This window comes from Myotis daubentonii, chromosome 5 (genome assembly GCF_963259705.1).
Source record: "Myotis daubentonii chromosome 5, mMyoDau2.1, whole genome shotgun sequence".
NCBI lineage: Eukaryota > Metazoa > Chordata > Mammalia > Chiroptera > Vespertilionidae > Myotis > Myotis daubentonii.
In genome coordinates this window covers 20,033,063-20,056,041 of record NC_081844.1, presented here as the reverse complement: position 1 = coordinate 20,056,041, position 22,979 = coordinate 20,033,063, and the positions used below count along the sequence as shown (strand labels likewise).

The 22,979-nt window shown below is 52.7% G+C and overlaps 2 protein-coding genes and 1 pseudogene across 3 annotated transcripts; 1 reads left to right on the top strand and 2 right to left on the bottom strand.

The window, feature by feature from the left end:
- Nucleotides 1-2,278: 2,278 nt before the first annotated feature.
- LOC132234842 (bone marrow stromal antigen 2-like) lies at nt 2,279-4,885 on the bottom strand. Of its 2 annotated transcripts, none has more exons than XM_059696292.1 (4): nt 4,501-4,885; nt 3,405-3,480; nt 3,062-3,143; nt 2,279-2,463 (listed from the first exon to the last, which is right to left on the bottom strand). In XM_059696292.1, exons 1-4 carry the CDS (start codon nt 4,801-4,803, stop codon nt 2,439-2,441), a joined length of 486 nt encoding a protein of 161 aa, XP_059552275.1. In that variant the 5' UTR covers nt 4,804-4,885; the 3' UTR covers nt 2,279-2,438. The 2 variants fall into 2 exon arrangements, with proteins under 2 accessions (XP_059552275.1, XP_059552274.1); XM_059696291.1 differs by lacking the exon at nt 2,279-2,463 and adding an exon at nt 2,636-2,792 and having other exon boundaries at nt 4,501-4,880.
- A 1,982-nt stretch (nt 4,886-6,867) lies between these two features.
- Nucleotides 6,868-9,767, bottom strand: LOC132234838 (bone marrow stromal antigen 2-like). The gene is made up of 5 exons (XM_059696288.1): nt 9,438-9,767; nt 8,322-8,397; nt 7,843-8,071; nt 7,435-7,572; nt 6,868-7,233 (listed from the first exon to the last, which is right to left on the bottom strand). Exons 1-5 carry the CDS (start codon nt 9,729-9,731, stop codon nt 7,218-7,220), a joined length of 753 nt encoding a protein of 250 aa, XP_059552271.1. The 5' UTR covers nt 9,732-9,767; the 3' UTR covers nt 6,868-7,217.
- Nucleotides 9,768-18,135: 8,368 nt separating this feature from the next.
- Nucleotides 18,136-20,230, top strand: LOC132234489 (heterogeneous nuclear ribonucleoprotein A1-like 3; annotated as a pseudogene).
- The last annotated feature ends 2,749 nt before the right edge of the window (nt 20,231-22,979 follow it).

Genomic DNA, 22,979 nt, shown 5'->3' with positions numbered 1-22,979 from the left:
GACATGACTCAGTCATAGCAAAGGGGCCTGGGGGGCTCCCACTGAGCCCTGGGTATAGAGAAGGGGGAGGGGCGCCCAGCCTGGCCCTCTCCAGCAGAGGTTCTCACAGCATATGATTCTGACCCCCAGGGGACACTTGATAATATCTGAAGGCAGTTCCTGTCACAACCTGGGGGTAGGAGGGTCTGGCACCTGGTGGGGGGAGGCCAGGGATACCCTGACTTCCTACCCGTTCAGGGCAGCCCCCACCACGGAGAGCACTCCAGCTCAAATGCCAACAGTGCAGAGGTGGAGAAACCTGCCCTAGAGTGTCAGAGTGAGGCAGGAAGGAAATTGACAAGGTCCCTGCACAGAGATATGATCTGGGAGGGTGGGGAGTTGTGAGTAGGGCAAGGGAGGGGACAGAAGGGCCAGGGGAGCCTGTGGCAGGGATGGTGTTTGGGGGTCCCTGGGCGGTTGACCACCTCCTCTGGGGACTGCGGGACCTGAGGGCAGTGCAGAATTTTGGGCAGACACAGGGGTCCTGACCCCAGTGCCATGCACGGGAAGTTTCATGGACAATAGTCGGGATTCCAGGAGAAGTTGGAGGAAGTAAGATAACAGAGAGGAAGGAATTAGGGGGCATGTGGGGATCCAGGAGAGTGGGTGCAGGGTCTCTCAGGATGGCGGCCCTCCATTTTGGAGAAGCAGACTCTGGGGGTGGGCTCTGCAGGATGAGTAAGAATTTGGGGGATGGAGGAGGGAGGCACCTTGTGACAAATGCCTGGCCTGGGTGTGTCTGCAGATCCAGGTCTGAATCCCAGCCCCACACTTTCTGCTATTTTATTAAATTGATTTTTTTTATTTTATTGATTGCCTTTACAGAGAGAGGGAGGGAGGGAAACATCATTTTCTTTTCTCACTAATTCATACTCTCACTGGATGACCCTTGCCTGTGCCCTTACTGAGGATTGAATTGTGACCTTGGCACACCAGGAGGACACTCCCACCAACTGAGCTACCCAGCCAGGGCTGAACCGATTTTTATTTTTATTTTTTTAAAATATATTTTATTGATTTTTTTACAGAGAGGAAGGGAGAGGGATAGAGAATTAGAAACATTGATGAGAGAGAAACATCGATCAGCTGCCTCCTGCACACCTCCCACTGGGGATGTGCCCGCAACCAAGGTACATGCTCTTGACCGGAATCGAACCTGGGACCTCTCAGTCCGCAGGCAACGATGTATCCACTGAGCCAAACCGGTTACGGCTTAACTGCTTTTTAGAGAGAGAGAGGAGGGAAGAGGGGAAGGGAAAGGGAAAGAGAGAGAGACATCTGTGTGAGAGCAAAACATGGATTGGCTGAATCCTGCATGCCCCCTGCCCGGGAAGGAGCCCACAACCCGGGCCTGTGCCTTGACCAGGAAATGAGCTGGCAGCCTTTTGGTGCTTGGGAAGATGCACAACCCACTGAGCCACACCCACCGGGGTCAGCCCTGCACTTTCCATGGGAGGGGACGGGGAACCAGACAAGATGTCCTTCTCCTCACAGCCTCCATTTCCATGGAAAGGGATGGGGAACAAGAGCCTCAGGAGCTGGGTGAGGAGATAAGACTAGAATGCTGAGCACTGAGTGAGCACCGATGGGGGTGGGGAAGGGTGGACAGTCCTTTAGGGTGAATCCATCAGAAAAAAGGGCTGGGTAGGCAGTGGGGTGGTTCCTGACCAACCGCTGTGGGCTTCTGGATACATTTTGGAGCAAGGAGGCTGGTGTGGACATCACGGGGTCCCAGGTGCTTGGGACTGACACAGTGATCCTCCAGGAACTACAGAGTAAGTTCCTTCCCACAAAGGGGATGCTTATTTTGTGGAACCCAAAGACCCCAGAGGAAGTTACCTTCCAGAAACCATGACAGCACAGAACAGATGCCCCCTCCCACTTCGTCACCTGCCCTGCTTGGAGGGCAGCCTTGGGCCAACGTTGATGCTTCCCCACCTCTAAGGCTGCCCCATGAACCCCCCCTGCCACCTGGCCCCTGGCCTCCCCCTCACCTCCCCCTCCTCCTCCCCTCCCCCTGCCCACAGCCATGTGCCCCTCAGAACTGCCAGGTCAGGGAAACCCAGAGGGAAACAGGCGAGTCCAGGTGGTGGCCTGAGACAACAAGGCGGAGTCAGACAGAACTAGCCCCAACCCCTCCATGAGCCTCACCCCACTCCTGCCTGGACCCTCCCTCTGAACCCGACACAGATGGGCCTGGGTGCCTGTCAGTCCTTGAATCAATTATTAAGCAGAGACAGGGATGAATCCTATGAAAGTTTATTAGGATGGATTGCAGGCCAAATGGGAGAAAGCGCCTCTGGGACCAGGTTGTTCTTTCCAAAATGACAGGAAACTCTCTGAAAAGCAGCCTGGACTGCATTCTGAGGTTAATCCCCATGTCCCTGGGCAAACAGCCCTCAACCAGATTGGAATGTGCCTAATCTGAAGGGAACAGTCACAGTTAACAGACAGGGTTAATAGGATAACATAGCTGGTCCCCACTGTTCTATTTCTGCCCCACAGCTCCTCGCTGTGATTCCTCTCTCCCCATCGCCAGCCCCCTCCCCGCAGGCAGGCCACCACCCCAGACCCTGACTGTCCCTAACTCCTCCCATCCCTCTCCAGCCCCCTCCTCAACTGCAGGCTTCCTGGGACCTCAGGCCAGCAGAGCCAGGAGGCTCAGGGGCAGGAGCACGGCGGCCACGGAGAGATGGAGGGTGATCCCGGAGTTGGGGGGGCTCTTGCCGAAGACCAAGGCCTCATTCTCTTTTCTGAGGAGGAGATGGGGACAACTCAGGAGGCTGCCAGGTCTGGCTGCACTGGTGCTGGGCTAGAAGCCCCTCCAAATCTCTTCTCCTTCCTCACCAGGTCACTGGGCAGGGGAGTGGCCGGTTGCCACTCAGAGTTGGGTGACTGGAGGGACAAGGCTGGGCTCCAACTTTGTCCCCAGGACAATGGGAATTTTCAGAGCCAAAGGGGATCCTAGGTCTTGGGGTTGGAAGGAGGAAGGGGCGAGGCCAGGGTGGGTGGGTGTCCTGACCTTAGTTTCTCCAGCTCCGCGGATTTCTTCTCCAGCTGGGAGGATTTATTTTGCAGCGACTGATTCAATGTCTTGATCACGTCTAAGGAGGGACAGAATGAGTCCGCACAGAAGCCACGCCCCTCAACTGGCCCCACCCCCGGACAGGACCCCGCCTCTAGCCTGCTTGCATTGAGCGAGTGCACCTTGGAAGTCTGGCTTGCCTGCCCCTTCTACTTCCACTGGCTTTGGTCCTGTCCCTCATGCCCGACCCCAAGCCAGAGGCCCTCCCCTCCCTCCTCTTCAATACCTGACCTGCTCCTGCAAACTCCCTGACTGCAACCAGGGCCTGTGCTTTCCTCACCTTGAAGCTTCTGCACCAGCTCCTGTTGCTTGTGGCCCGCAGCCTTCTCCTCTTCCAGGGAAATCTTCAGGGTCTCCTGGGATGCCGGGAAGAGTAAGGGTGTTGCAAACTGGGGTTCTTGTCCCTGGTGGGCTTGGCTGCTGTCCCTGGGCCCTGACCCCCTCACCAGGCCCTGGAGTCAGAGGGGCTCAGGCCCAAACCCCTTTCAGGATTCCTGCCAACCCTTTCTGAACCTGTCTCCACCCTGAAGAATAGCCACAGCCTCCCACCCTCCCAGGATGTGATCCACTAAATAGGAGTTTCAAGTCCCCCTCCCTAGGAATTTTGGGGCTCTCTTGGCCCAAAGCCTAGGAGAAATGTCTGGATCTTCTGGGCTATTGTCCAAGAAGAGTTAGACATCACCTCAAACCCAGAACACAGTGGGATTTCTCAACCCAAGTTAGATGTCCAGTGGGAGTTTCAAGGACCCCCATATCAAGACCTCAGTTAAAATGCTGCCTCTCAGGGATGCAGTGGAAGTATCAAGAACCCCTGCCTTGCCCTGGTCAGGTAGCTCAGTTGGTTAGATCGCCATCCCAATATGCCAAGGCTGTGGGATCTATTCCTGGTCAGGGCACATACTGAGAATCAGCCAATGAATGCCTCCATGAGTGGGACAACATTCAATGTTCCTCTTGCTCTCTCCCTTCCTCTCTCTCTAAAATCAATTTAAAAAAAAAAAAAAGGCCCTGCCTTAATCAGAGTCTGATGGGGTCCCCATCCCAATCCCCTGAAGGATTTCTGCTTCCCTAAGTCTCTGCCCAGGGGCAATTCCCAGCTCCCTTAGACCCATGTCCTGGAGTTTGGAGATTCATCCACATGCTACTGGGAATACTGAGGCCCCGAATTGGGTGCTCTGGTGACCCACACTGGCACCCCAGAGGGGGTTTAGAGCTCCCCAAAACCCTGGTGGGGAAATTCAGGCTCCCCATGCAGGGGCCTAGGGGCAGTTTCAAGGTCTATCTAGATCTCCACCCAGACCCTGGGGGTCCGCCAGCACCCAGACCCTGGGGGTCCCCCAAGCACAGGGCCCTCTCTAGGAGGGGCGGTGACTTACCACAGTCTGGTTGCAAGTGGCAGCTTGGGCCTCGGTCCCCCGTAAGACTTCCTGGGCCCGGGTCAGCTCCTGCTCCAGGAGGTGGGTGATGTTTCGACACTCCTGCTCAGCCTGGAGGCCATCCTTGCAAGCTGGGCTATTGGCCTGGACAGCAAAAACGCCTACTGCCACAGACAGACCGACCACCACTACCACCAGTAGGCCCAGCAGGACCCATACCCGCACTGGCAGCTTGAGGTCCCCCAGGTTCTTTGCGAACTCATCCGTGGGCAGTTGGGAGTAGCGGTAAGAAGTGGGTGCCATTCAGAGGGATGCAGAGAAGCTTGGGAGGGAGTCAGGAAAGGAAGCTGGAACTTTATACTTGCTGGAGCTGCCCCTTATTAGCATGGGATCTATGCTGACCAATGAAAAGTTCCAAAACGGGGCACCTGCAGGAGGAGGACAGTTTAGCTTTCACTTTCCTTTCCCAGAAATGAGGTGTGTTGTTCCTTCCAAATTATGGGCGTGGCCCTTCTGGGCTGGGTGCTGGCCCATGAGCTCCTGTGGGAGAGGACACCCCATCGTAAGTCCCTGCCCTTCTCCTGTGTTCCTGAAGGTGACAGCTGCAGTGACAGAAAGCCTAGGGCATGCCAGCCTCCTGTTCCTGTGGACTGTGACCTGAGAGGCAGAGCATCATTGGTCCAGTCCCCAGCTGGGGAAACTGAGGCTGAGAGGTGAATGGTGGCCTGGGAGTGGGCAGGGCCAGGGTCTCACCCAAGAGGCTGGCTTTGGTGTCACTGTCCGTAGTGACCCAGCAGGAGCTCCCGTAGCGTCCCTGCTGCTGTGTCAGAGGGGACCCTGGGGGCCATGGAGGGTGTCAGAGGAGGAATATCCTTCTGCCTTGACCACCTAAAGCAGCGGTTCTCAACCTTTGGGTTGTGACCCTTTGGGGGTCGAATGACCCTTTCACAGGGGTCGCCTAAGACCATCGGAAAATACATATAGTTTTTGTGATTAATCACTATGCTTTAATTATGTTCAATTTGGAACAATGAAACTGGGGGGTCACCACAACATGAGGAACTGAATTAAAGGGTCTCGGCATTAGGAAGGTTGAGAACCACTGGCTTAAAGCCACTCCACAGCCACTGGACCAGGGTGGGAGGGTCTTGCTGAGGAGCCACCAGGAGCTGTGCGTCCCATGAGCAGCAGCCGCTCCCAGACCAGGAGCCCAGGTGCAAGGACGCAGCCCTGGGGGAGAGGACTTCTCTGAGCTGCGCTGTGCCAGCCTCCAAACTTTAGGGCCAACTCGGGACCCGCACTGCGGGTCAGAGGCCAAGGCTGTGTGTGAACAGCCCTGCCGCCCAGTGGGACGCTGGGCAAGCAATGTCCCCTCTGCCTCAGTCTCCATGGAGCTGTGAAACGGGGTGATGATAACTAACATTGTCGTGCCCCCTCTACATGATGCACCCAAGGCAAGTGCCTTCCTCACCTCGCACTAGTCCTGGCCCTGCAAACAGAAAGTTGTGGGTTTTCCCTATATATCGGTTTTACCACCATTTTTCTGGGTTTCCCTCAGGTTAAGGTCCAAGCACTTGTGACAAAGTCTGATTGGCAGCGAAGGGGTAGAATCTCAGGGGAAGTGATGAGAGTGAAGAGGCGGGTGTTGTGAGCTTTGATGAGGAAGTTGAAGATGCTCCCATGCCATTGGACCCCTTAGTACCAGGAAGAGGAAAGCACAGCGTGGGGGTGGAAAACACATTTTCTTTCCTCCGTTCTAAATTCTTCTGGCTAGATTAATAATCAAATTAACACCTGAAGGGTTAACAGGAGCAAACAGCCCGCTTTGTTGCACATGACATATTTATTACACATGACAGCTTTATTACATACTAGGGGCCTGGTGCACAATATCTGTGCACTCAGGGGGGAGGGAGGGGTCCCTCAGCCCAGACTGCACACCCTCTCCAATCTGGGACATTCCTTTCACAATCCAGGACTGTTTGCTCCTAACCACTAGCCTGCCTGCCTGCCTGATTGCTCCTAATCACTTCTGCCTGCCAGCCTGATCAACCTCTAACCACTCCCCTGCCCGCCTGATCAATGCCTAACTGTTCCCCTGCTGGCCCAATTGCCCCTAACAGCCTGATCGCTCCCTACTGCCCTCCCCGGCCAGCTCGGTCACCCCCAACTGCCCTCCCCTGTAGGCCAGTTCCCCTCCAACGGTCCTCCCCTGCAGGCCTGGTTGCCAACAACAGCCTTACCCTGCAGGCTGGGCCGCCCCATCCTGCCCTCCCCTGCTGGCCTGGTCCCCCCCAAATGGCTCTCCCCTGCAGGCCTGGTCGCCTCCAACTGCCCTCCCCTGCAGGCCATCTTGTGGCCACATGGGGGCGGCCATCATGTTTTGTTGGAGTGCTGGTCAATTTGCATACTGGTTATAACTAATTACCATATCCAGTCATGACTGTGAGGGTGTCGTGACCAATTTGCATATTACCCTCTTATCAGTATACGTTCATATTGTGCCATGAGAACCCCAGGGCAGACTGGGCATTTGAGGCACAGGTGCCACCCAGAGCTAAAGGGAGGGGGAGTTGTGGTTAGATTGCGGGCCGAATGGGAGAGAGCATCTGTGGGGCCAGGTTGTTATCTTTCCAAGATGACAGGAAACTCTCAGAAAAGGAGCCTGGACTGCATTCTGAGGTTAAGGCCCATGTCCCAGGGCGGACAGCTCTCAGTCAGGTGAGAATGTGCCTGATGAGAAGGGAACAGTCACAGTTAACAGACAGGGTTAATAGGACAACATAGCTGGTCCCCACTGTTCTATTTCTGCCCCACAGCTCCTCACTGAGGTTCCTCTCGCTCCAGCACCCAGCCCCCTCCCCGCAGGCAGGCCACCACCCCAGACCCTGACTGTCCCTACCTCCTCCCATCCCTCTCCAGCCCCCTCCTCACCGGCAGGCACGCATCCTGGGACAACAGACCAGCAGAGCCAGGAGGATCAGGGGCAGGAGCATGGTGGCCAGGGAGAGACTGAGGGTGATTCCGGAGTCGGGGGGACCCTTGGCAGAGACCAAGGCCACATTCTCTTTTCTGAGGAGGAGATGGGGACACCTCAGGAGGCTGCCAGGTCTGGCTGCACTGGTGCTGGGCTGGAAACCCCTCCAAATCTCTTCTCCTTCCCCACCAGGTCACTGGGCAGGGGAGTGGCCGGTGGCCACCCAGAGTTGGGTGACTGGAGGGACAAGGCTGGGCTCCAACTTTGTCCCCAGGGCAATGGGAATTTTCAGAGCCAAAGGGGATCCTAGGTCTTGGGGTTGGAAGGAGGAAGGGGCGTGGCCCGGGGTGGGTGGGTGTCCTGACCTTAGTTGCTTCAGTTCCGCGGATTTCTTCTCCAGATCCGCGGATTTCTTCTGGAGTTCCGCTGATTTCTTCTCCAGATCCGCGGATTTCTCCTTCAGCTCCGCGGATTTGTCCTCCAGCTCCGCGGATTTCTCCCGCAGCTCCGCGGATTTCTTCTCCAGATCCGCTGATTTCTTCTCCAGATATGCGGATTTCTCCCGCAGCGACTGATTCAATGTCTTGATCTCCTCTAAGGAGGCACAGAGAGAGTGTCCGCGCCGAGGCCACACCCCCAACTGGCCCCACCCCTAACAGGTCCCGCCTCCATTGGAGCGAGTGCACCTTGGAAGTCTGGCTTGCCCTGCCCCTTCTACTTCCACTGGCTTTGGTCCTGTCCTTCTCCCGGACCCCAACCCTGAGGCCCTCCTCCTCCCTCCTCTTCAATACTGACCTGCTCCTGCAAACTCCCTGACTGCAACCAGGGCCTGTGCTTTTCTCACCTTGAAGCTTCTGCACCAGCTCCTGTTGCTTGTGGCCCGCAGCCTTCTCCTCTTCCAGGGAAATCTTCAGGGTCTCCTGGGATGCCGGTAAGAGTAAGGGTGTTGCAAACTGGGGTTCTTGTCCCTGGTGGGCTTGGCTGCTGTCCCTGGGCCCTGACCCCCTCACCAGGCCCTGGAGTCGGAGGGGCTCAGGCCCAAACCCCTTTCAGGATTCCTGCCAACCCTCTCTGCACCTGTCTCCACCCTGAAGAATGGCCACAGCCTCCTACCCCCCAGGATGTGATCCTCAAAATGGGAGTTTCAAGTCCCCTCCCCCCCCCCACACCCTAGGAATTTGGAGGCTCTCTTGGCCCAAAGCCTAGGAGAAATGTCCAGATCCCCTGGGCTATATCCAAGAAGAGTTAGACATCACCTCAAACCCAGAACACAGTGGGATTTCTCAACCCAAGTTAGATGTCCAGTGAGAGTTTCAAGGACCCCCATATCAAGACCCTGGTTAAAATGCTGCCTCTCAGGGATGCAGTGGAAGTATCAAGAGCCCCTGCCTTGCCCTGGTCAGGTAGCTCAGTTGGTTAGATCGCCATCCCAATATGCCAAGGCTGTGGGATCTATTCCTGGTCAGGGCACATACTGAGAACCAGCCAATGAATGCCTCCATGAGTGGGACAACAATCAATGTTCCTCTCACTCTCACCCTTCCTCTCTCTATATATAATTAATTAATTTAAAAAAAAAAAAAAAAAAGGCCCTGCCTTCTTCAGAGTCTGGTTGGGTCCCCATCCCAACCCCCAGAGGGATTTCTGCTTCCCTAAGTCTGTGCCCAGGGGCAGTTCCCAGCTGCCCTAGACCCAAGTCCTGGAGTTTGGAGATCCATCCACATGCTACTGGGAATACCGAGGCCCCTTATTGGGTGCTCTGGGGTCCCACACTGGCACCCCAGAGGGAGTTTAGAGCTCCCCAAAACCCTGGTGGGGAAATTCAGGCTCCCCATGCAGGAGCCTAAGGGCATTTTCAAGGTCTATCTCCATCTCCACCTAGACCCTGGGGGTCCCCAAGCACCCAGACCCTGGGGGTCCCCCAAGCACAGGGCCCTCTCTAGGAGGGGCAGTGACTTACCACAGTCTGGTTGCAAGTGGCAGCTTGGGCCTCGGTCCCCCGTAAGACTTCCTGGGCCTGGGTCAGCTCCTGCTCCAGGAGGTGGGTGATGTTTCGACACTCCTGCTCAGCCGGGAGGCCATCCTTGCAAGCTGGGCTATTGAACTTGGCAGCCAAAACGCCTGTTGCCACAGACAGACCGACCACCAGGAGGCGCAGCAGGATCCACACCCACACTGGCAGCTTGTGGTCCCCCAGCTTTTTGGGATACTCATCCGTGGGCAGTTGGGAGTAGCGGTAAGAAGTGGATTCCATTCAGAGGGATGCAGAGAAGCTTGGGAGGGAGTCAGGAAAGGAAGCTGGAACTTTCTACTTGCTGGAGCTGCCCATTATCAGCATGGGATCTATGCTGACCAATGAAAAGCTCCAAAACGGGGCACCTGCAGGAAGAGGACAGTTTAGCTTTCACTTTCCTTTCCCAGAAATGAGGTGTGTTGTTTCTGCCAAATTATGGGCTTGGCCCTTCTGGGCTGGGTGCTGGCCCATGAGCTCCTGTGGGAGAGGACACCCCATTGTAAGTCCCTGCCCTTCTCCTGTGTTCCTGAAGGTGACAGCTGCAGTGACAGAAAGCCTAGGGCATGCCAGCCTCCTGTTCCTGTGGACTGTGAGCTGAGAGGCAGAGCATCATTGGTCCAGTCCCCAGCTGGGGAAACTGAGGCTGGGAGGTGAATGGTGGCCTGGGAGTGGGCAGGGCCCAGGTCTCACCCAAGAGGCTGGCTTTGGTGTCACTCTCCGTAGTGACCCAGCAGGAGCTCCCATAGCATCCCTGCTGCTGTGTCAGAGGGGACCCTGGAGGCCATGGAGGGTGTCGGAGGAGGAATATCCTTCTGCCTCGACTGCTTAAAGCCACTCCACAGCCACAGGAGCAGGGTGGGAGGGTCTTGCTGAGGAGCCACCAGGAGCTGTGCATCCCATGAGCAGCAGCCGCTCCCAGACCAGGAGCCCAGGTGCAAGGACGCAGCCCTGGGGGAGAGGACTTCTCTGAGCTGCGCTGTGCCAGCCTCCAAACTTTAGGGCCAACTCGGGACCCGCACTGCGGGTCAGAGGCCAAGGCTGTGTGTGAACAGCCCTGCCGCCCAGTGGGACTCTGGGCAAGCAATGTCCCCTCTGCCTCAGTCTCCATGGAGGTGCTGTAAAATGGGGTGATGATAACTAACATTGTCGCCCTAACCGGTTTAGCTCAGTGTGTAGAGTGTCGGCCTGGGGTCTGAAGGGTCCCAGGCTCGATTCCGGTCAAGGGCATGTACCTTGGTTGTGGGCACATCCCCAGTGGGGAGTGTCCAGGAGGCAGCTGATCGATGTTTCTCTCTCATTGATGTTTCTAACTCTCTATCCCTCTCCCTTCCTCTCTATAAAAAATCAATAAAATATATTTTTTTAAAAAAAGAGTAACAATGTCCTGCGTCTGCCCCACCTCCCGTACATTCTGCACCCAAGGCAAGTGCCTTCCTCACCTCGCACTAGTCCTGGCCCTGCAAACAGAAAGTTCGTGGGTTTTCCCTATAAATCGGTTTTGCCACCTTTCTTCAGGGTTTCCCTCCGGTTAAGGTCCAAGCACTTGTGACAAAGTCTGATTGGCAGGGAAGGGGTAGAATCTCAGGGAATGTGATGAAAATTAAGAGGCGGGCGTTGTGATTATTGATGAGGAAGTTGACAATGTTCCCATGCTATTGGACCCCTTCATACCAGGAAAAGCAAAGCACCCTGTGGGTGTGGAAAACACGTTTTCCTTCCACCTTTCTAAGTCTTCTGTGTAGACTAAAATCAGATTAACACCAGACAGGGTAACAGGAGCAAACAGCCAGTTTTATTGCACATGACATATTTATTACACATGAGATTTATTACATACTAGAGGACTGGTGCACGAAATTCGTGCACTGGAGGTGGTGTCCCTCAGCCCAGCCAGCACCCTCTCCTTTCTGGGACATACCTCTCACAATCCAGGACTTCTGGTCCTAATCACTGGCCTGCCTGCCAGCCTGATCACACCCTAGCCACTTTCCTGCTAGTCTGGTCGCCCCCAACTGTCCTCCCCTGGAGGCCTGGATGCCCCTAACTGCCCTCCCCTGCAGGCCATCTTGTGGCTACATGGGGGCAGCCATCTTGTGCGTTGGAGTGATGGTCAATTTGCATACTGGTTGTGACTAATTAGCATATCCGGCCGTGACTGAGAGGGCATCGTGACCAATTTGCATATTACCCTTTTATTAGTATACATTTATATTGTGCCATGAGAATCCCCAGGGCAGACTGGGCATTTGAGGCAGTGGTGCCATCCAGAGCTAAAGAGGAGGAGTTGTGGTTTGGGACTTGAAAGGGGAGGAAGGCAATTCACATGGAATAGAAAACAGATGTTTGCTGGGCCAACTTGAACAGTAGGACTGTGATCAGAGGGCCTTGCTAGTGTCCTCTCTGTCCTTCCCACCCAGCTCCTATTAAACTACAGATGCCTGTGCTGAGCTCCCCTCCTGGAGCAGGTCCTCTTCTAGATCCCTTTCAGGCAGTTAGGGAGGAGGGCGGGGCTCTTCCTGAGGCTTTTGTTTCTTGAAAGGAACAGCTTAAACTGTCAGCATCTCCAAAGGCATATTTGGGGTGGTACCCTCTGCTCCCCTCCACAGTAACAACAACCGAGCCAACAGGGCTGCCCCAGATTCAGGGAATGTTTGTGATAATATACTCATGCCTAGCTTATATTTTTAAATATATTTTTATTGATTTCAGAGAGGAAGGGAGAGGGAAAGAGAGATAGTAACATCAATGGTGAATGAGAATCACTGACTGGCTGCCTCCTGCACATCCACTACTGGGGATCAAGCCTGCAACATGTCCATGTGCCCTTGACTGGAATCAAACCTGGGACCCTCCAGTCCGCAGACCAATGCTCTATCCCCAGCACCCAACCAGCTAGGGCTGCAGCCTGGCTTATTGATGTAGCAGCCAGCTTCCTGCAAACGGCAGGGAAAGTATGCAGGTGTGGTTAGTGGCGGCTATGAAATCTGTGGGGCAACGGCTTTTCTCTGACCTGCAGGAGGCAGAGAGAATAAGCAATGTTCCCACTCACCCTGCCTGCTGGCAGCGCCTGCCTGTGCTCAGGGGGCTTCAGGCTCTACTCCCTTCTCCGTGGGATCATGTTATTCTGCAGGGAGGCTTTGCCCAGTGAGGGGCCTCCCTGGGCAGGTGGTGTAACAGAAGGAAAAGCTCTCTGATTCTATCTTATTTCTAGTCTGCATTTCCCCCATGGTCTTCAGGTCATGCTCTAGGTATGCTAGTTATTAGAGAAATTCTGCTGAAAGCTTGAACTTTTGGCAAAGATTTGTGGGAGCCTCAAGACCTAATGAGATGAGCAGCAGTCACTGGAGAACTGGGGGACAAAGAGAATCAGAGAGTTCTGTGCTCTTCCTTGGGTCCCTGTGGGAGCCCAGGTGTCACACACCTCTCGCCTGTTCTCCCTTCCCTTGACAGGAAATAAGCCTGAATTCTGGGCTCTCCTGCGATGGCTTTGTGGGAGCTTTAAGACCCCCATCTTCTCCAGCTGGTGCCTTCTTGATCAGTAAACCTTTTCTTATTCCAATCTCTGATGTTTTGAATATTGGTTTTTTTTGAAGCATAGGGCATAGGAACTTTGAATTGGTAACAGTGGGACCCTAGAAATCTATAGAGGGCGATCCACAAATTCTTAGGGAGCTGAAAATGCTACAAGCCATCTACACCCCCATTTTTGAGGGCCCTTATTGGGGCCACATTCACAGCAGGAGTGAAAACCAAGATACTCCAGTCTGCCCCAGCACCCAGTAAGGGATGCGGATATCCACTGTGAGCCCAGTCATGGGATGGGTCAGTTGTGAAGAAATGACATGTGGCCGTATTCAAATTCACAGGAGCTTGAAGAGGAGAAACTTACATATGTGGGCAAAGCAGCTGCCTGTTTGCAGTGGTGGCAGCCGGGGAGAAACCCACACCTTCCCGGGACAGGATTCCCCGCCCCTCCCCCCTTTTTAAAAAATCCCCTCACTGGAAGATATGCTTTTTATAGATTTTTTTAATTCATTCATTTATGTAAATATGATTTTATTGATTTTTAGAGAGAAAGTAAGGGAGAGGGATAGAGAGATAGAAACCTGGATTGGCTGCCCCCAGGACGCCCCACCTGGGGACCGAGCCTGTAAGTGGGGCATGTACCATGACCGGGAATCCAATCATGACCCCTGGTTCTTACCCTGATGCACAGCTATCGAGCCACACCACCAGCTGGGCAAAGTGTTGTGTTTGCTTTTTTTAAATTATTACCAGAGGATATGGTTTCATTGATTTTTATTTTTATTTTTTTTTTGAGACAAGAGAGAGGAAGAGAGAGAAACATCGATGTGAGAGCAAAACATTGCCTCCCATATGCCCCAACCATAGATCAAACCTTTCGGTGTATAGGATGATGCTCCTACCAACGGATCCACCCCACCAGGGCAAGAATATGAGGTTTTGCCCTCGCTGGTTTGGTTCAGTGGTTAGAGTGTCAACTCACAGACCAAAGGGTCTGCGTTTCAATTCCTGGTTAAGGGCATGTACCTCGGTTGCGGGCTCAATCCCTGGCTCAGGTCAGGGTGCTTGTGAGAGGCAATGAAGGGATGTGTTCTCTCACATGGACATTTCTCTCTCTCTCCTCCCTCCCTCCCTTCCACTCTCTCTAAAAGGTGAGGATTTTTTAAAAATACAAAGAATATGAGGTTTTGCAGCTTTCACTCTCAAGCACCCCTGCGCCTTCCCACCCTCTTTTCCCAGCGCACTGTCCCTGAAGCTCACTGGAGCCTTCCCCCTCTCCTTACCTGGGCAGGTATATCCTTGCTTTCTTTCTCCTAAGTTCCAAAGGCCCTTCTTTTGCTTCTGTAACTTGTTTCCTGAGCCCACACAGCCCAGCTGGCTCATTTCTTAGCTCACTTCTTTATCCTCTGCGACTTTCTAAATAAATGTTTGATTATATTTGAAAAAGACACACACACAGGAATATGAGGTTTTAATCTTTCCAACACCAGAGAACAGGTCAGGCAATGATACCCTACAAAGTCCAACTCTGCAAGCCTACCCAACCCCTGTGTTGGCGAATCCCCCCTCCTGTTAGAGAGATCAAACCAGTGCTGAGGGGAAACGCCCGCTGGGAACCAGGCAGTCTACACCCCTGTGAAGAGTGGTGGCTGTCACACAATATAAATTATCCAGCGTGGAGGGCATGAGCACAGAGGAGGAACTCTCTGAGAACTGTGGAGGGGGCAGCGAATGCCCTGCCCAGAGTGCTTTCCGTGGCCTGGTGTGGCTTGTGCCTGGTAAGTGGGCGCATGGACCCTCCCACACTCCAACTTCCCTCCCTCCTGCGGGAGACAGTGAGGCCATCAGTCAGCGGACTGTGAGAGCTGGGAGCCTGGCCAGGTCCTCAGGGAGGAAGACAGCTTGCAGTGTTGCTCTTACACAGGCCCCCTCCTCCCCCTGCATGGCCTGTGCTTCTGTTCGCTGTCGTCTGTGAACCTGGTGTAGGGAAAGTCTGGGTGGCAGCAAAACAACAGCACGGGCTGGCCACCCCCAGTGCGCCCCTCTGCCGCCTGATGGGACTTTAGTGGTTCAACTTGCAAGTCCTCATTAGCCCATGTTTTTCATAGACAGTCCTCTCCGTTATTTCTTTGGGAATCCAAGAGCAATACGCTGAGGTTGTCTGGGACCTCAGCACTTTTTAAAAATATATATATTTTATTGATTTTTTACAGAGAGGAAGGGAGAGGGACAGAGAGTTAGAAATATCAATCAGTTGCCTCCTGCACACCTCCTACTGGGGATGTGCCCGCAACCAAGGCACATGCCCTTGACCGGAATCGAACCTGGGTCCCTTCAGTCCACAGGCCAACGCTCTATCCACTGGAGCCAAACTGGTTAGGGCCTCAGCATTCTTTGTGAAAAAGATGGTTGGCTCCTGGCAGACGCCTATGGACTAACAAGAATTGAACATGGAGATGTCTCCCTCTCCACCCATGTGGCTCTGCCCAACTCTGCCACCATCTTAGGTACCTTGGCCATGATCCTAGGAGTGTACCAGGCTGTATTGTCCTCAGCAAATGCTTTCTCAGTCTGTCCCTGGCTGCCGAGTCACAACATAAAGTTGCCTGAGTGTGGGAGGCACAATAACAGACCTTCAAGTGCTCCCCCAGGGCTCCCCGCCCGCCCCACAGTGCCCTGAGGTGGGAGCCTGACACCTGCCCCTGTCCTTCCCCACATCAGTGAAGTGGCCCCTGCACATGAGGTAATGGTGCCGGTGGAGGCTTCCTTCCCCGCAGGACACTCTGCACACGTTGCTGGAACGTCTGCAGGTGAGAGGGTGGGCAGTTCACCCACAGACAATTCAAGGCCCAGGCACCACCATGGAGTGTCTGGGAGCTGATGGTTGGGTGAGACGCTCATTGTCCCAGCGGCTGTGATTGACAAGGTGTAGGCACATCTAACCTCTTAGAACATGTGAAAGGTACAATATTTTTGTAGGAATTTTTTTGAGGACTTTTTTTCTTAAATCCTCACCTATTAATTTTTTGAGAGTGGAAGGAGGGATGGGAGAGAGAGAGAGAGACAGACAGACAGACATTGATTTGTTGCCTCCTGATTTGTGCCTCAACTGGGGCCGGGGATCCAACCTGCAACCCAGGTATATTCCCTAGACCAGGAACTGAACCCTCAACCCTTCCATGCTTGGGCCAACACTCTAACCACTGAGCAAGGGCATGGAGTTTTGGAGGACTTATATTTCCCACCTGGCATAGTGCCCCTCTCCCTTATACTGCCTGGTAAAGAAAGGGTAGATGTGGGACTGGGGATCAGAGCAGCAAGCTGCCTGTGAGAAGAAAAAGAAAAACACTAGTGAAGCAGGTTGAAACTCTGGGCACTCCCCTGGCAGGGCTATCATTTGAGTTAGATGTGTCTGTGACTCCAGAGACTGGGTTGGGTGCTGTGGCAGAGACAACAGAAAAAGAGAATTCCCCTAGCATTTTGGTACCAACTCTGGACGAGGGCAGAAACCAGATGCACCCCATAGAGCAAAGCTCCTAGCAGTGCACACAGACTCCTGCAGGGGGAGCCTCTCACGAAGGAACAGCATCCTATATAATAAAAGGCTAATATGCAAACTGTCCGCTATAACGTGTTCTGACCACCAGAGGGCAGCATGGAACAAAGGAAGGCCCTGGCCGGCACCTGGAAGGCCTTGATGGGCCCTGATCATTGGCCAGGCCTAGGGACCTACCCGTGCACAAATTCCATGCACTGGGCCTCTAGTATGGTCATAAGAACTTCCCTTCCTATAATCAAGGGGTAGGTTGAGAATGTGATTTTTCCTGGGTACCGGGAGAGTCTGCCCCATGGCAGTAAAAGTTGCCAGTCTCCTTCTCCTCAAGGCCAGTTGGACACGTTCTGTTTCTCACTGGTACTGAGGCAGGTTAGTTTGAAACTAGGAAAATTCCCTGACAAGTGAAATGAGGAAATTGAGACAAATAGCTGAACAAATGGCTGAGCTATTAGCAGCCAGCTAATCAGTCACAAGGCCCTATCCTCCCTAACAGAGACCACCACCCCCCCCCCCAGCAGATGATTTGAATCTCTCCTCTCCAACCAACGCTATCTAAGAGCAAATGCCTTAAATCACCCTACTCAGGGGAACAGATAACAAACAAACAAATCAAAACCAATTTGAGGCCTGGCCAGTGTGCTCAGTGGTTAGAGCATCAGCCTGTGCATGGAAGGGTCATGGGTTTGATTCTTGGTCAAGGGCACATACCTGGGTTGTGGGTTTTATCCTTGGCCCCTGTCAGAGTGCATGTGGAAGGCAACCAGTCAATGAAATGTGTCTCTCAAGTTTAATGTTTCTCTCTCTCTCTCTCTCTCTCGCTCTCTCTCTCTCCCCGTCCCTCCCTCCCCCCTCCCCAAGCTCCCCGCAACCCCTTCCCATTCTCTCTGAAAAGCAATGGGAAAAATATCGTTGGATGAGGATTTAAGAAACAAACAAACAAAACATTAGAGCCAGAAAACCAATTACAGGTAGACTAACCGAAGATAGAGGTGAAACTGACCAAGTTCACTTTGATGCATCAGCATACTCAAGGATATAGCTGGAAAGCCAATGAGTATTCTGCTGAGGCCTTCCCCTGGGATTTCCCCTAAAATTCCCACCTAGAGCAAACAGATAAAACCTCAGGACAGCCCTGGCCCGTGTGGCTTGCTTGGTTGGAGCGTCGTCCTGTGGACCGGAAGGTGGCGAGTTCGATTCCCAGTCAGACCATATAACCAGGTTGCAGGTTCAAGCTGGGTGCGTGTGGGAGGCTCTCTCTCTCTTTCTCTCTCTCTCTCCCCCTTCCTGTCTCTCTAAAATCAATAAAAACGTATTGATTGGTGAGGATTAAAAAAATAAAAAATAAGACACGTTCCTTAGATCACTCCTTTCTGCAGGCGCATGCCGTGGAGCCAGCATCGTTGGAATTTCCCCTCCCGCAGTCGTCAGGTCTGAGTCTCCCAAGGAGCCGAGCGGAGCCTGAGCAGCTGCAGAAGCTCTTTATCGGAGGTTTGAGCTTTGAAACAACCTGTGAGAGTCTGAGGAGCCCTTTCGAGCAATGGAGACCTCACAGGCTGTGTGGTGATGAGAGATCCAAACACCAAGCGTTCCAGAGGCTTTGGGTTTGTCACCTGAGTCACGGTGGAGGCAGAGGGTGCAGCCATGAGTGCAAGGCCACACAAGGTGGATGAGGAGCTGAGGCACCAAAGAGAGCTGTCTCAAGAGAAGATTCTCAAAGACCTGGTGCCCACTTAACTGTGAAAAAGGTTTTTGTCGGTGGCATTAAAGAAGACACTGAGGCCCTGGCTGGTTTGGCTCAGTGGATAGAGCGTCAGCCTGTGGACTGAAGGGTCCTGGGTTCGATTCCGGTCAAGGGCACATGCCTGGGTTGTGGGTTCGATCCCCAGTAGGGGGCCTGCAGGAGGCAGGTGATCAATGATTCTCTCTCATTATTGATGCTTCTTGCCGGAAGCCAATTCCAGCATGTTCAGCAGGGCTGAATCTGGAGTGGCAAGAGCATTTCCCCAAACCTGAAAAGGGATGATTGCTTGCTGCCAGACAGCTCAGGGCATCTTAATCTACATGTTATTGCCTCCTACTGGCCAAACACCTGAACAGCCTTAAGCTAATTTCCCCCATTCTGACAATGGACTCTGTATAGGAAACCCTACCCTTTGAAGTGTATATCTCCACCTCGCCTCAGGACAATTTGTGTTAATAAAAAGCATGGGGTCCTGAGACAAGAATCTTAGTTCCTTTTAGCTAAGCCCCTCTGACCCCCAAATGCCTTTCAAAATTATGCTTCGTCTCTGGACTCTTATTTAAGTTACACACAGCCTTCTCCAGATTCCTGAACCCTTCTTAATGCTGGAACAAGAACCCTGGCAGTTTCTATCTCTCTCTCTCTCCCTTCCCCTCTAAAGTCAATAAAAATATTTTTTAAAAAAGAAGACACTCGCCCTAGCTGGTTTGGCTCAGTAGATACAACGTTGGCCTGCAGACTGAAGGGTCCCAGGTTCGATTCCAGTCAAGGGCACATGCCAAGGCTGTGGGCTCGGTGCCCAGTGTGGGGCGTGCAGGAGGCAGCCGATCGCTAATTCTCTCTCATTGATGTTTCTCTCTCTCTCTTTCCCTTCCTCTCTGAAATCAATAAAAATGTAAAAGAAGAAGAAGAAGAAGAAGACGACACTGAAGAACACCACCTAAGAGATTATTTTGAACAGTACGGGAAAACGGAAGTGATTGAAATCATGACTGACTGAGGCAGTCAGTGGCAAAAAGAGAGGCTTTGCTTTTGTACCCTTTGCTGGCGTGACTCTGGAACAAGGTTGTCATTCAGAAATGCCCTCCTGTGAACGGCCACACTGGGAAGAAGGAAAGCCCCATCTACGCAAGAGATGGCCCCTGCTTCCTCCAGCCGAAGAGGCCGACGTGGTTCTGGAAGCTTGGGAGGTGGCTGTGGTGGCGCTTGCGGTGGGAACGACAACTTCGGTCACGGAGGAAACCTCAGTGGTCGAGGTGGCTGTGGTGGCGGCCGTGGTGGCGGTGGGGGTGGCTATAATGGATTTGGTAATGATGGTGGTGATGGAGGAGGGGGCCCTGGTCACTCTTAGTCACTCTGGAGGAAGCAGAGGCTATGGAAGTGGTGGACAGGGTTATGGGAAGCAGGGCAGTGGCGATGGCGGGAGTGGCCGCTATGACAGCTATAACAGTGGGGGAGGTGGAGGAGGTGGAGGCGGCTTTGGCGGTGGGCTGAAGGGTCCTGGGTCCCGGGAGGTGGAAGCAATGCTGGAGGTGGCGGAAGCTACAGTGATTTGGGCAATTACAACCATCCATCTTCAAATGTTGGGCCTAGGAAAGGAGGAAACTTTGGCGGCAGAAGCCCTGGCCCTTGTGGTGGTGGAAGTCAATCCTTTGCCAAACCACGAACCAAGGTGGCTGTGGCGGTTCCAGCAGCAGCGGTAGCTATGGCAGGGGCAGAGGTTTTAATTACTGCCAGGAAACAGCGCTTAGCAGGCGAGGAGAGCCGGAGACGTGGCAGGGAAGCTACCGGTTACCACAGCCGTGTGACCTCAGCCAGGCACAGTGGTGGCGGGGCCGGGCTGCTACAAAGAAGACGTGTGTTAGACAATACTCATGTGGACGGGCAAGGGGCCTGGAGGACTGTGTCTGTGACTAATTGTATAACAGGTTATTTTAGTTTCTGTTCTGTGGACAGTGTAAAGCATTTCAGGGGGTTTTCATGGAGATTTTTTTTTTTTTTTGCACCCATGCTATTAATTGCTAAATGTAATAGTCTGATCACGACGCTGAGTAAATGTGTTTTTACAAAAATAAAAATAGCCCTGGCCGGTTTGGCTCAGTGGATAGAGCGTCGGCCTGCGGACTAAAGGGTCCCAGGTTTGATTCCAGCCAAGGGCACATTCCTAGGTTGCAGGCTTGATCCCCAGTAGGGGGCGTGCAGGAGGCAGCTGATCGATGATTCTCATCATTGATGTTTCTATCTCTCTCCCTTCCTCTCTAAAATCAATAAAAATATGTTAAAAAAAAAAAGCATTATTTAAAAAATTAAATAAATAAATAAAACCCTCAGGACAAAGGACATTAGCATGAGCTCTTCCTTGAGCACCCCGGCCCCTTTCCTCCGGAATATACTGTCAATTTCTTTATCCTAAACGTTAAGGTCTGACAAGATCTGCTACCAGGGGGGCAGTCGGCGGCTGCAGCTCATCCCAGGCTTACCCTGATCTGTCTCCAAGGGCCCTCCTTCTGTCTCCCTGATCTAAGTTTTAATAAACTTACTCTCACTTTCACCTGGACTCACGTCTTGAATTTTTCTTGCTCGAGTCCAGAACCTGCGCATCCCAAATGTGCCGAGGCAGACCGCCTCAGCGTGGTCCCGTTGGGGTGATACTCTTTGGTTCCGGGCAGACCTGGCTCAGCTCGGTCCGGCTCCAGGGACAGTATGACCATTTGGCTGCCATCTTTGCTCCCTCCGTTGGCCTGGAGGACATTATAGCACCCGTGGGAGCCCTAACTTCATTCACCCAGCAAGTTTTATTTAAAAATATTTTTAAATTTTATTGATTTGAGAGAGAGACAATAGGGGAGAGAGGAAAAAAATATTGATTTGCACTAACTTATGCATTCATTAGTTGCTTCTTGTATGTGCCCTGACCAGGGATTAAACCTGTAACCTTGGTGTATAGGTACAACTAACCACCTGAGCTACCTGGCCAGGGCTCCCCCAGCAACCTTTATTTTAGTTTTATTTTTAAAATATGTTTTTATTGATTTCAGAGAGAAAGGGAGAGAGAGAAAGATAGAGAAACATCAGTGACAAGAGAGAATCATTGATTGGCTGCCTCCTGCATGCCCCCTACTGGGGATTGAGCCCGAAACTAGGGCCTGTGCCCTGACCAGGAATGGAACCGTGACCTCCTGGTTCATAGGTTGATGCTTAACCATTGAGCCACACCTGGCCAGGCAGATCATGGGGCCCTTGATGGAAGAAATAGTTGCTACTCATTTGGGGAATCATTATCTTTTCTTTTTTTTTTAATTTTTATTTATTGCTTTTAGAGCAGGGGGTGGGGCGGGGAATAAGAGAGAGAGAGAGAGAGAGAGAGGAGAGAGAGAGAAAGCAATTTTTTGTTGTTCCACTTGTTGATGCATTAATTGGTTGATTCTTATATGTGCCCTGAGGAGGGACTGAACCCCCAACCTTGGCATATCTGGACCATGCTCTAACCAACGGATTTTTATCTTAATCTGTATTTCCTCTTGCATGTGCCTATGTTGTTGCTATGGTATCTGCCTCCAGGGCAGTGACATAGCTGCTATATGAGCCACGTCCATGCTGGTGAAACCCCTTGCTGACCACTCAGGGCACACTGCAGAAGATGAGGAACGAGTAAGATGCTAGGAGATGCCAAACCGGTTTGGCTCAGTGGATCGAGCGTCGGCCTGCGGACTGAAGGGTCCCAGGTTCGATTCCGGTCAAGGGCATGTACCTTGGTTTCGTTTCGGGCACATCCCCGGTAGGGGGTGTGCAGGAGGCAGCTGGTCGATATTTCTCTCTCATTGATGTTCCTGACTCTCTGTCCCTCTCCCTTCCTCTCTGTAAAAAATCAATAAAATATATTTTAAAAAAAAAAGATGCTAGGAGACAATCCCAAGGGCTGAAGTGCTGGAGAAGAGGAGGTGATGGCCAGGTGACCTTTGAGGTGGGCAAGGTCATCAGAGGCTCCCTTCCCCTCCTGCCTTGGGCTGTACTCCCTGCCCACTTTTTTTCAAAGTAGGAGCCACTTCAATGCACAAACTTGAGAGAGTAAGGTGTTGTTGAGACCGGCTGGATGGTACACGTGACTGAACCCAGATAAGGTCTCTGTATAAACTTCTAAGATTCTGGCAGGTGATGTGTTGATCTACTCATCCTACAGCGTGAAAGACAAGCCTCAGGTGTATTCCCTTGCCTATTAAACTGCCAATTAACAATCTGGAGTGGTCCGCCTCGTTCAGCCATCTCTTCTTGTCCTCTGTGTATGCGGGCCAGTTTCAAATTTCACCTGGGGAACTTCTGATGTTTGGAACCAAAGTTCTTCCTAACGCAGTGAGACTGTGGATGAAAAGGGGCCACACGCTAACCTGACTAGCTCAGGGAAGGCCTTGCAAACTCAGAGGCCTAAAGTAATCACAAAGAATGATCTGACATTAAAATTTTAACTAAAAGCAGTTTATGGTGGGTAGTCATATCCTAGGCAGGTATCTTCCCTGACACAAGTTAATCTTTACCTTAACTGAGCCTGACTATTATCTTTTTGCATCTCTGATAACATATCATTAGAATGTCAAAATAGCCCTGCTGGTGTGGCTCAGTGGTTGAGGGTCGACCTATGAACCAGGAGGTCACGGTTCGATTCTAGGTC

Excerpts from the sequence above, each read along its gene's own strand:
- LOC132234842 (XM_059696291.1), bottom strand. The coding sequence starts at position 4,803 with ATGGCACCCACTTCTTACCGCTACTCCCAACTGCCCACGGATGAGTTC. Across the intron at positions 3,481-4,500 it reads CCACTTGCAACCAGACTGTG|GAGACCCTGAAGATTTCCCT; the intron begins GTAAGTCACCGC and ends CCGGCATCCCAG. Across the intron at positions 2,793-3,061 it reads GCGGAGCTGGAGAAACTAAG|AAAAGAGAATGAGGCCTTGG; the intron begins GTCAGGACACCC and ends TCTCCTCCTCAG.
- LOC132234838 (XM_059696288.1), bottom strand. The coding sequence starts at position 9,731 with ATGGAATCCACTTCTTACCGCTACTCCCAACTGCCCACGGATGAGTAT. Across the intron at positions 8,398-9,437 it reads CCACTTGCAACCAGACTGTG|GAGACCCTGAAGATTTCCCT; the intron begins GTAAGTCACTGC and ends CCGGCATCCCAG. Across the intron at positions 8,072-8,321 it reads GCTGGTGCAGAAGCTTCAAG|AGGAGATCAAGACATTGAAT; the intron begins GTGAGAAAAGCA and ends GTGCCTCCTTAG.